This window comes from Gopherus evgoodei, chromosome 9, assembly GCF_007399415.2.
Source record: "Gopherus evgoodei ecotype Sinaloan lineage chromosome 9, rGopEvg1_v1.p, whole genome shotgun sequence".
Taxonomy (NCBI): Eukaryota; Metazoa; Chordata; order Testudines; family Testudinidae; genus Gopherus; species Gopherus evgoodei.
The window spans coordinates 87210660-87222676 of NC_044330.1; the positions used below are offsets into that span (position 1 = coordinate 87210660).

A 12017-nucleotide genomic window follows, 5' to 3' on the forward strand; every position below is an offset into this window, starting at 1 on the left:
CCATATATATGTCTCTTGACCACCTGATGGTGTCAGACACCATGAGCTGTCTCATGAGCTGGGCATAGCGTCGACCGACCCTGCACACTCTCAGCACCGGCTCGTTGTGAGGGTCCCACGCTCCCAGGGCTCCAACAATCAGGGCGTGGATCTGGACCTCGTAGCCCTGGCTCTCAGGGTGTCAGCCAGTGGGGAGTATTTCAACACCTTATGAGCTCGGGTCTCGTGGAAGGCCGGTGACCTGTTTTCGAATGGCATCCTGACGTCCACCGAATCAGTCATGATGATTCAGGTCGCAGTCGGCTGGTTACAGACCCAGTATTGCCAACTTGTCAAAGCCAAGTAGCAATTGGCTGAAGCCACCATGTAACTAGCCCGAATCACATGAGTGACTATATCCTGAGAAAACCAGCTAGATACACACAACACTCAAATAAAGCTCGGTTGGCTAATTAAATGACAAACTGAAAAATATTTCCAAACCTACTGGCACTGACAGGTTGTTACTGGACGGCTGTTATTGAAAAGATAAATGTGTTGCCTTAGAGGAATTGAAGTAGCTGAAAAGTGGATCTGTAACAACAGGTGTCAAGTTACATAGGTGCGTGTGGTTATGCAAAGGACAAGTTAGAAAGCGGGTGGCTATGCTAATAACTGGGTTAATACTCTGAGCATGTGGAGTTTGAATGAGATATTTCCAGAATACAGAGCAAACTCCAAACTGAATGCTGGGGCAGTTAGTAAAGAGTGCTGGGACCCGTTGCTTCACAAACTGTTTCTCCTGAGCCCCTACTGAACATGACACTGCACAGCCTGTTATTGCTTAGGAATAACTTTCGCCCTTACTGCAATTCAGCCCCCTCTGGAGTGGCACACAGCAGTTACTGTACACCCATGACATTACCTGCTGTAACAATTTTCAGACAAAGAAGTGAGGTATAAGTGAAATTGAAGCTACAGGGTAGAATGCAAAATTTGGAATTTGGCCAGGACACTGGAGCTTATATAATATCTGTAGTCATACAAAAAGTGCCCTGGGCTCTCTAATGACGACAAGTAGTCAAGACCTTGGTTTAATGTCTCATCTAAGAGAGAGGTTGCAGTTCAGGAAGACAGTTGGTCTCACCTACTGAGGGTTTCTAGCAAAATGTTTTTGAGTGGAGCTGTCTTTAGAAAGCAACATTTTTAGAAGGCTGGAGCTCTGGGGTATTAGCTAGTCTCTGCTGAGTTTCTGATGGGAATTTGAATAGCTCATGAAAGAAGCCAGATCGCTGTAAGTGGGAGTGAGTCACTCTTCACAAAGGAGCATTGCATTTCACATGAATTTTTTAAAAGAGAAATTTGGGAGTGGCAGGAGGAAAATCACTTTTTCATCCAGCTGAAAGCTCTTTTTCTCTTTGTTCGATATGTTAACATCACTACACTGCTGAGTAAAATGCCTCTGTTATAAGCCAAGCTAAGGATTTCTGGCTTAACAAGTTCAATGTGAGGGAGAAGATGAAGAACTGAAGTGCATGCAGGGAAAGAAAACATAAGATTTTAATGTCATAGCTCTGGAAAATGAGAAACAAATCTAAGCATATTTGTGGTTGTGCTGATTACTCTCCCCTCAGTGTGGGCAAGGCAACTGATTTCAGTTTCACTTTTGTTTCTTGTCAGTTTCACTTTCTGCAGCTGTGTTTGGTTTCATAGCATAGGAGGGTGATGTTTACATGTATTGAAATCTACAATGAATACAAACATTTCAGTCTAGGCTAGGTCTCATAAAAACCCTTTTAAAACAAAACCTAATCTTTGGACCTTGAAATCAGTTGGCAGGATCACTTTAAGAGTTCAATCGAATGGCAAATTCTGCCAAAGAGAGGAGCAGCAGTGCACAATGAACAGAAGGCACCATAGTAGGCATCAGCAAACATGGGTTCTTCTCTGTGCTCTGCCAGTGACTCACTGTGTGATCATGGCAAAGTCACTTCGCCTTTCAGTGCCTCCATTTCCCCATCTGTAAAACCGGGATAATAATGTTAACCAATCTATGTAAACTGCTTTGAGATCTACCTTTGAAAAATGTTAAGTGTGATTTACTAATACTGAGGGGTCAAAATAAAACATATTCTTAGCATCCTCACTGCCAGTTATTAGAGAGCCCTAGGGAATTTGATGGTCAGGAGAGCATCCAGTAAAAGCTGATGTCTGCCCTATGGAGAGAGCTTTGCACATTAGCCATGTGACAGGACCACAAACACAGCTGCAAAGTTGCCTTATGAAACTGTGCTATACTCTGCAACAATAATGCCCCCAAACAAAGCAAGTGTCACTGCTGTATTTGTGCCTGTTACTCCAGAATACTGCAGGTTTTGTCGTCATGTTGTTACTGTTGTTTTTTAATATACTGGATATTGCAGACTTATAAAGGGAAAGCAGTTGCTGCCCAGAAATTTTCCCCATGTATGTAGTTCATTAAAGGAAAACATACACTTAAAATGTATCCGCAAAAAGAACAAGAGTACTCGTGGCACCTTAGAGACTAACAAATTTATTTCAGCATGAGCTTTCGTGAGCTACAGCTCACTTCTTCAGATGCACAGAATGGAACACACAGACAGGAGATATTTATACATACAGAGGACATGAAAAGATGGAAGTATGCATACCAACAGGAAGAGTCTAATCAATTGAGATGAGCTATCGTCTTCTATCTCAATTGATTAGACTCTTCCTGTTGGTATGCATACTTGCATCTTTTCATGTTCTCTGTATGTATAAATATCTCCTGTCTGTGTGTTCCATTCTGTGCATCTGAAGAAGTGAGCTGTAGCCCACGAAAGCTCATGCTGAAATAAATTTGTTAGTCTCTAAGGTGCCACGAGTACTCTTGTTCTTTTTGCGGATACAGACTAACACGACTGCTACTCTGAAACTTAAAATGTATTGTCTTGTGTGACAACTTGAATTATTCACTAAGGGTCTCATGCACTCCACTTTTATGTCAGTGTAATGGACATGAATAGACTTAGTCTAGCCTAAAACGGGAGTAACATGGGTGGGTCCACCTCTAGATGAAACAGGAGTGGGGAAACACATGTTATTTCCAGACATTAGAAAAGATATTGTAAACACTGGAAAGTAAAAGGGCCAAATTCCATTCTCACTTAACCTCATGTAGCCCCTGGCTACAGCGGAGTAACATGAGTTTAGTGAAAGAAGAATGTGGCCCCAAAGATATGAACTACAGAAAGCCTCCCTCACATGCAATTGTGTCTGTTCTCATAAATGTATCCCCTGGAAAACATTCCTAATTGTGTATTTTCTCCTTTATTTTGGCTCAGGTCTTGCTCTGGAAGAAGTGCTACTGAAACCAAAGTTGAACATTACAGAAGATCAAATTGTAATCAATGCAGGAGATTTCTTTGCCATAACATGCAGGTGAGGTTTGCCCCAGCAGTGTCAGATTTCCCTGGTATTTATTGGCTGCCCTGGCACAAAATAACCCCAGGATCAAAAGGGTACTCCTCAGCCACAGCTGGGGAGCTTTCACTGTATTTTTCCCTGACCTGCCTTTTCATGTGGAGTAGGATCTGATTTAGTGTAGTAGAATGGAGGGGAGAGAACTTCTTCAGATCAATGGGACCCTCTACGTTGCAAATGGGTGCAGTCCAACTCCCACTGAAGTCCATGGAAAGACTTCCATGGTCTCAGTGAGTGATGGATCATATCAAGAGACAAAGCTCATTTTGGGATGCTGAGGATTTTCGGATAAGAATCTGTCTAGCTAAGGTTCAGTTCTGCAGTGAACAAATTCTCTCTTTCACTCCATGTGTGGAAATAAGCGACAGACTTGTTGACCACAGTCGGTAATCAGCCCTCTCTGTGCATACAGGCTGACCTCAAATGCTGCCTAGCCTAAAAGATGACCATTAAATAAACAGCAGCCAGCATATGTACATTTAAAAACCCATCCTGTTTGAATATATCATATCCTTTAAATCAAAGATAGCCAGGCCTCATAAAACGCAGACTGTTGGTTTTAAATTATGGAGACTTTTCACCCATTGACACAGTGTGCAAAACCTGCAGGAAAAGTGCCAAATTTGGGATCAAGACTTGCATTCATGGGAAGATAAGCCTTGACAAATCTGTTCACTTGCAGTCGATTGACAGATGACCGGAGTAGTAAATGCACAGGGAGTTGGGGAATTTTCAGCTTTGTGAAAATATAAGGTTAGCCCTGCTGGATCAGACGAGAGGCCCCGGAGAGGGTGATATAAATCAGGGTAAGTAATTGTGAATGTGATTTACACAACAGGAGGACAGGCTTGTAGCAAAAATAAATAACCACCAGAAGGGTGTGAGAAGATTTAAAAGCCTTGCACAAGCATGTGAGAAGGTTGCTGTTAAAGTAAGTCACGCACAGTCTTTAGTATTTGTATTGCTGTAGTACTTAGGAGCCCAGTCAGAGACCAGTACTCCATTGTGCTAAGTGCTGTACAAACACAGAACAAAAAGACAATCCTGCTTCCAAACAGTCATTCACAGTCACACACACACACGTTATTTTACACCTTACACATCCTGCTGGTTGTTTTGCCAGCCACACTCACTCCTTCAGCATGCAAATGACATCAGCTTAGATTCATTCTACCACTTCATTGATTTACTAGCTTGTAGTTTACACTGATATTTATGTCACCTCTGATTTTGTCCCAGTCAGTCCATTTAAATCAGTATTGCCCTTTCTGCCGGCAAATTCACTAGTCCCCCATCAAACTCACTAATTTGTGCAGTTGTTATACAGCTCAAAGAGATTCTTTCCTGCTACCTGCAGCTGGCTCTGGCTCATGAGGTCAAAACAACCTTATGATAATATTTATAGCTTGGCAAGCTGCGGACACTGGTGATGACAGTAAAGTTTAAATTGTCCTTTATTTCTTTTCATGATGTTAGGGGGTGTGAATTCTACAAAGTGCCCGTGTGCTAATTAAAGAGGTTGGTTCTCAGTTTTGTTTTTTTTAATTGATTGCTCTTTAATTTATTTGAGTATCACCTCATCCATGTATTGTCAGATGAAAGAATGAATAAATAAATAAATAATGTGCTTTGCAATTCTGTAGTGCCTCCACAAGCGCAAACTGCCTTAGAGACACTAAGCCATAAGTCCTCGTAGCACCCCCGTGTGTAGAAAAGCGTAATTCTCCATATCCACATGGGGAAAACCAAGGCACAGAGAAGTTGTTACTTGTCTAAGGTAAAGCATCCAGTCTGTGCCACAGCTAGGTACAAAAGCTGGAACGTCTGCCCATGATTCATGTGCCTTAAACATTGGAACACTTTCATCAGGTCCTCAGCAGGTGTAAATTAGCCTAGTGCCATGTCTTGCACACACACAAAAAAAGCCCTGTTTAAAGAACTGGCCTAAAACATGTCATCTGAACTCATTCCTATTTTTAAAGGAAGCTGAGACGGTTTGGATTGCAGCAAAATAGAGAAGCATGGTTTGCACAGTAACTGTCAGAACTGAGAGTACAGTGAAATTCCCTCTGTTGTATGTGGGTCCTTACACTGCCTCCATCAGCAGCACTAAACCAAAACCAGAACACAAGACTCCTGACTCCCAGGCCCATGCTCCAACCATTAAACCAGGCTGCCTCTAAGCCTTGGAGACACCACTCCACTCTTCTGACATTGGGCTGAAAACGTGCCTCAGTGACAGTGTAAGGTAGTGAATGCAGATGATGAGGGGACAGAGCACAACATGTTGCTCTGCAGTTCCCCTGGAGGCAGAGCGTAACAGGCATTGCTGTGAGGCCCTCCTTTGCTAAGAGTGGTCATTCTGACATGAACCTGGGAAGAAGGGGTGGGGATGGAGAATTTCTCTGCAGAAAAAGAGCCCTTGGTTTGAACTGCCCCCTAAAAGGCTTCTGTCCTCTGTGCATTTAAATACAGAAAGCTGGTGTGATGGATGAGGCTGGGGTTTCAGAGTCTCTGTGGTGCAGTGCAGCAGATCCAGTGATGGGGTTGAGGCTGCCCCTCAGAGAGGATAGCTACACGTTTACCCAGCACTCTCATTTACTCACATGCTGGGAATACCCTCCAGATTTTGGCCCAGCTCCATCATCATCTTCAGGAAATCTCCTTCCTTAGAGGTTTTTTAAGGTCAGGCTTGACAAAGCCCTGGCTGGGATGATTTAGCTGGGGATTGGCAGGACCGGCACTAGGGGTTTTAGCGCCCTAGGCGCACGGCAGTTTCGCCGCCCTGCGTGCTGGTCCCGCGGCTCCGGTGGAGCTGCCGCAGTTGTGGCTGCGGACGGTCGGCTGTTCCACGGCTCTGGTGGAGCTGCCGCAGTCGTGCCTGCGGGAGGTCCACCGGAGCCGCGCGTGCAGCCGACCTTCCGCAGCCACGACTGCGGCAGCTCCACCGGAGCCGCCTGCCGCCCCTTCTGGCAAAACACTGCCCACCAATAATCCTGGCGCCCTAGCGATTACCTAGGCCGCCTAAATGGAAGCGCCGGCCCTGGGGATTAGTTAGGGTGACCAGATGTCCTGATTGTATAGGGACAGTCCTGATTTTTGGGTCTTTTTCTTATATAGGATCCTATTACCCCCACCCCCATCCTGATTTTTCACATTTGCTATCTGGTCACCCTAGGATTGGTCCTGCTTTGAACAGGAGTTTGGACTAGATGACCTCCTGAGGTCCCTCCTAACCCTGATATTCTATGATTCTATGAAAGCAACAAAGGACAGAGTTGAAAGCCAAGAGAATATTTGTATTAAGGAGCAGCAGGACCTTGCTGGCAGACACACTCACTTGTGGTACCCACTACACATGTACAAGGCGACTGACCCAGACCTGCAGAGGAAGATTGTAGAGCAACTCGCTAACACCAACTCCCAGCAGGATGTAGTAACAATACCAGTGGAGCTCATATGCCTTTGCACTGAACAGATATGCCCTGAGTAGAGTTTTCCCTCTATTGCTGCTCACAGTAAGGAAATCCAGAGGTCACTACTCAGTCCTCTCTTAGGTAAATCCCTCTGAAGTCAATGGAAGTCCACGGAGTAAGGACAGTGTGAACACAGTGCTTTTTAAAATTAAAGGCCAGACTCTGGTGCAGTCATCAAGGAGAGGGGAAAGGCACAAGGAGCTTCCCATCCTTGCACCCACAGAGAAAGAGAACTGCTTCAAACTAGCACTAACACTGGCCCTAGCTTCTCCACAGGAGTCTAGAAAAGGTTTGGTCCATGACTCCTCATGACGGTCAAAGAGAACTAGTCCCATGCCTCCTGTAGCAGGGGCCACTCTGGTCTTTGCTCCTCCACAGCTCCTGGCGTGCCTCCCTGAGACACAATGCCTCCAGGATCTCTTCCTGAAGCCGTGCGCTTCTACACATCCCATGTGTATTACGGACCTGATCCAAAGCTAATTAAAGTCAGTGGAAACACTCCCACTGAAACAAGCCCTAATAGCCCTAGGTATTTAGGTTTGTGATTTATGTGGGATGTATCAGGCATCAGAGACAGGACACTGCATTAGATGGATGAGACAGTATATCTGCCAGGCTGTGGTAACTCCTGTGTTCTGAGATCAGTGATGAGCCTAATAGAAATACTGTGCCTTATGCAAGCATATATCATAACGTCTGAACTCCAGCTACTTCCAGACACGCCACAAAATCTAGATGCAGTCACCGCTAATTAAAGAAAAAGAGGGATGTGGATTTAAGTAAATGGCCTTTTCTCTCCCTTCCTTTCCCCTGGTGTTAGGAACAAAGAGATTTTAACTTAATTGGTAAAATATGCAGAGATCCCAACTCAGGAGACGTTTACAAATGTATCTGATCCCTTCTAAAGTTTTTATAGCAATAAATGTAGACACTTTAAATGAGCTCATGTTCGCATTGTTCCTTCAAAATGAAAAGTACATTGTCCCTCCAGCCCGCAGGAAATGCATTTGCTATTGCTTCTCTCAGGAAATGTCCCATGCCACGGGGAGCAGGGCAGGGTAACTCCATCGTAAGCCTTAGCTCCCTCAAGGTGCTGGAAAAGCTAACAGCTCATAAAATACATCACAAAGAGTTTTATCATTCCTCACCAGGTGGCATGTTTATGAAAATTGGAATCACATAAATTGGCCACGGAGAACCTGGCCCAAGAAATGTAGATTATTCCACTCATTATGCCTGAGGCCGTGACAGAATCTGTATTTGTGTTGTGTTGACAGGGGAGCAGCCGCCTTGACCTGGCTATGGGGAAATGAGCCACACAAAGACATTCCCCACAGGTGGACTGTATCTGAGCACAAGTGTTCAGACAATGTACAGCAGACCTGCAGCAGGCTCACAATCAACAAAGCTATAGCCAACGACACCGGTTACTTCACCTGTGTTTATAATCGCCACCTTTCTAACAAAGACCTCGTGGCCAAGACATATGTGTACGTTACAGGTAAGAGCTTTATCCTTCTAGATCTTCTCTCCACGTTACCACGTTAGCAGTATCAGCTAACATTTAATTGTTGGACACGCCCATGCTAATAACAGACAGGCAAACCAATTCAGATGCATTAACAGCTCTCCTGACCCTTCCACCCACCGTCACAGCAAACAGAAACAGAATATTCTAAAGAGGTTTTATTGACTTTTCGTTTTTACTTTCATGCCTCCTGGTTTCATAGGATCAGATGTTAGAGATGGAAGAGACCTATCTAGTCCAATCCCTAGACTGGATTAGTACATTATCCAGGCTAGTTTTATGTGTCCCAACTGATGTACACTCCTCATTTCACTACTCCCTTTGAGATACTATTTCACACCCTGGTGAGCTCACTGGCAGGAAGTTTTTCTTAAGACTTAACCTAAATGTTTCCTTTCTTAATTTCATCCCACTGAAACCCCCTTATGCCACTCTAAATACTTCTTTTCCCTCCTAGGTATTTACCCTCAGGAGATATTTGTAGACCACTTTGCCCTCCACCCCAGTTAGGCATCACTTGGGTATGTTTACACTGCAGCTGGGGGTGATCCTCCATGACCCAATAGACAGACACACCTGATGCCTGGGTCCGAGTTTAGGTGGCTAGCCTGAGTCTCCACCAGTACAGCAGCATCTGCATTGCTATTTTTAGCGTGCTAGCTCAAGCCCCACTAGTACAAGTCTATCTACCCATGCTGGGAATCTGACTCCTACCGCCAGTGTAGACATATGCTAAGCAAGGCTATACCAGTGTAGCTATGAAAATCTTTTTCTCAGTATGGAATTTAAGAAGGGGAAGGCTAAAAACAACCAACCAAAAGTGTCCCATTTAAGAGGGCCTCCAAACTGAACCTAGCAGGGTTCCTAGTTCTCTTATTATTCTAGGAGGCAGGCAGGCTTTCTCCCTTTCCCCTTAGGCATCCAGGAAGGATCATAAGGTCTCACAGAAAGCAAACTTACAGTCAGAAAAATCAAAAGTCTCTAGGTCCAAGGTCAGGCGAGTGTGCTTGAGCCTACAACCCGTAGCAAAGCCTCTGATCCCCGCCCATTCCCTGTCGCTTTCAGCTTCTTTCTCCTATTTATCTAGTACAGCCCCAAGGGTGCAGCAAGGTGTTCCAGTTGGCTGTAAACTCCAGTGTGTTTCTTACAGAGGTTGAGTCTCCCACCCCATTCTCAAAAGCCAATCCTTTCAGCTTACTGCTCATTTTTGGTCTTCTCTGAACTCCCTCCAGTTGGTCAGTATCTTTGTGGATTCAGGTGCAACTGCATGCAGACTCTGCAACAGAAGATAACAATGTTCTTCTCTACGGCAAAGTGAATAATTCAGAATGAATAGCATGCTCATTTAATTTAGCCTTTTTCTGCTTGTGGAATATCCACAAGAAGATCACGAGTTCCTCAAACGTATTCCATTCTTCACTTTTTAGTCTACATATCTCAGATATTCCAAATTCAAATTGAGTTGCTTAGCTGTGATTAGTCAGATAAGTTATATGGTATTGTTTTTGTACCTTACTTGTGTGAGAACTGATGCAGATACTTGCACAGAGTAATTTATCATTTAGTTCCCACAAAGATTCATGCAGAAGACTGTGATTCATTCTCCAAGAACATTTGTGCCAGTAAAACTTGGTTGCCCGAATGTTCATGGAAAATGAAGGTAAAAGGGCATGAACATGGCTGAAGCAAGTTGAATTAAAAATTCAAGTGAAAATTCACAGAAAATATTTTGCATTAGCTGCCTGCCTCTATTATTCTCACATTGTTTCTGATGAAACCCAGAAGTCCCAAAATGCATGATTTCCAGTCCAAAGAGGTTACTATATGCATAGACATCAAAACCCAATTGCTCAACCATTCGGTATATAACTGCTTGATTCATTGGATAATTCTTTCCTCTCTTCTCTGTACTGGAAATAGATATCTTCCACCTTTATTCTTCCTTCTCAGTAAGTCCCTCCTTTTCTTGGAATTTTGCTTCTTAGTGTTACTTGTTAGTTCCCGTGTCCATTTTCTTTTTCCCCTTGTATTTCCCTTCCAGCTCAGTCAGGAATTCTATTTCCTCACTAGCCTATGCCCTGGACTTTATCTGCGCTGATTCATGTGCTGACCTGTTTCCTTTTCTGATTACACGTTCCTCATATGCCTGAGACTGTATTGACCCAACCCAATAGCTGAACTGCAGGAAATACTGTATTGGAAGGTCAATGCCCTGTCCTGTCTCAGTGCCCTCACTGGCTTACAGGGACCACATTTAATGCAAAATGCTTTGACAGAAGCACAAGCAGAAAATCTTGTGGGATCTCCTGGAACTGCCTGAGCTCTTTCCTTAAGAAAATATTTAAAGCTATAAAACCGTGCCTACAATGGAAGCAATCAGCACACAGCTAATTTGTAAACACTACGAGATGGCTCTCGCTCTCCTGAAACTGGCTGTCCTGGCACCCCTATGAAATCAATGCTAGTTGACTGTTATACCCAAATCACTGAAAAACATCTCGGTCTCAGATGTGATTCACCTGGGTGGGTCATGGCTCCTCTCCATTCTCATCTGAAATCCACCTGTGCTATGAAAAGTAAATCCAGTAAACAAAGTAGTAAAGTATAGAGAGTATGGGACACTTCATGCCCTATGTTACATAGATGCACTAGTGATGCAAGGAAATGGTATTGAGAGTCTCTTCTCCAGGCCCTACGGTATCAGTGTGCAGCGGGATGCCCATCTAGTGCAGAAGAGAACTCTAGAAAAGTAGCTCAGCTAACATATCCACTGGTGCTCTCTAGGGCGTGGCCTGACAGGCTGGGGGCGGGGTCAATTCCCCAGCAAGCTAGCTGGTTTTACATACCTCTGCATATGTGACACACACTTTGTTTCTTCCTGCAATATCTATCTGTCTTGCCCTGCACTAGCAGGATAGCTTTTGGGCCAAGAAAGCTGATTGTCAGTGAGGCCTTCTATGTTGTATAGTGCAGACACCCATCACGTGGATTATTATCATTCTCATCTTTAGTAGAATGTATATTTCTTAGGCCCTCATCCCTAGGGTATCTGAGCACCGTTATGTTCATTTAGAAGAACGTCACTTACCTCAAAGTAAAGGAATGAGGCTTCCTGTTACTGCCACACAAACAGGGGCACACTGAATTCAGAAGGATCGGCTCTGGGTAGTTTACAGTGTGCAGCATGGACGTTTGTGGGGCTGAGCCAGGTAGGATGAGAAAACTTTCAGACAAATCTCAGGCCATGTCTACATCTAAAATTTTGCAGCGCTGGTTGTTACAGCTGTATTAGTACAGCTGTATAGGGCCAGCGCTGCAGAGTGGCCACACTTACAGCAACCAGCGCTGCAAGTGGTGTTAGATGTGGCCACACTGCAGCGCTGTTGGGCGGCTTCAAGGGGGGTTCCGGGACCGAGAGAGCAAACCGGGAAAGGAAACCAGCTTCGCCGCGGTTTGCTCTCTCGGTCCCGGAGCCAGCCAGCAAACCGCAGGGAAGGAGACCTGCTTGCTCGGGGTTCCGGGACCGAGAGAGCAAACCGGGAACGCCG

The 12017-nt window shown here is 44.6% G+C and overlaps 1 protein-coding gene across 3 annotated transcripts in view; it reads left to right on the plus strand.

The window, feature by feature from the left end:
* Positions 1-12017, plus strand: part of LOC115657414 (vascular endothelial growth factor receptor kdr-like) — a 176628-nt gene that overhangs the window by 44983 nt on the left and 119628 nt on the right. For all 3 annotated transcript variants that reach the window (XR_004001972.1, XM_030575231.1, XM_030575232.1), the window contains exons 2-3: positions 3327-3423; positions 8219-8442. Coding sequence is in view for 2 of the 3 variants with exons in the window: in XM_030575231.1 (XP_030431091.1) it covers positions 3327-3423; positions 8219-8442 (321 nt within the window). In the remaining variant the exon portion in view is untranslated. The remainder of the gene's footprint in view (positions 1-3326; positions 3424-8218; positions 8443-12017) is intronic.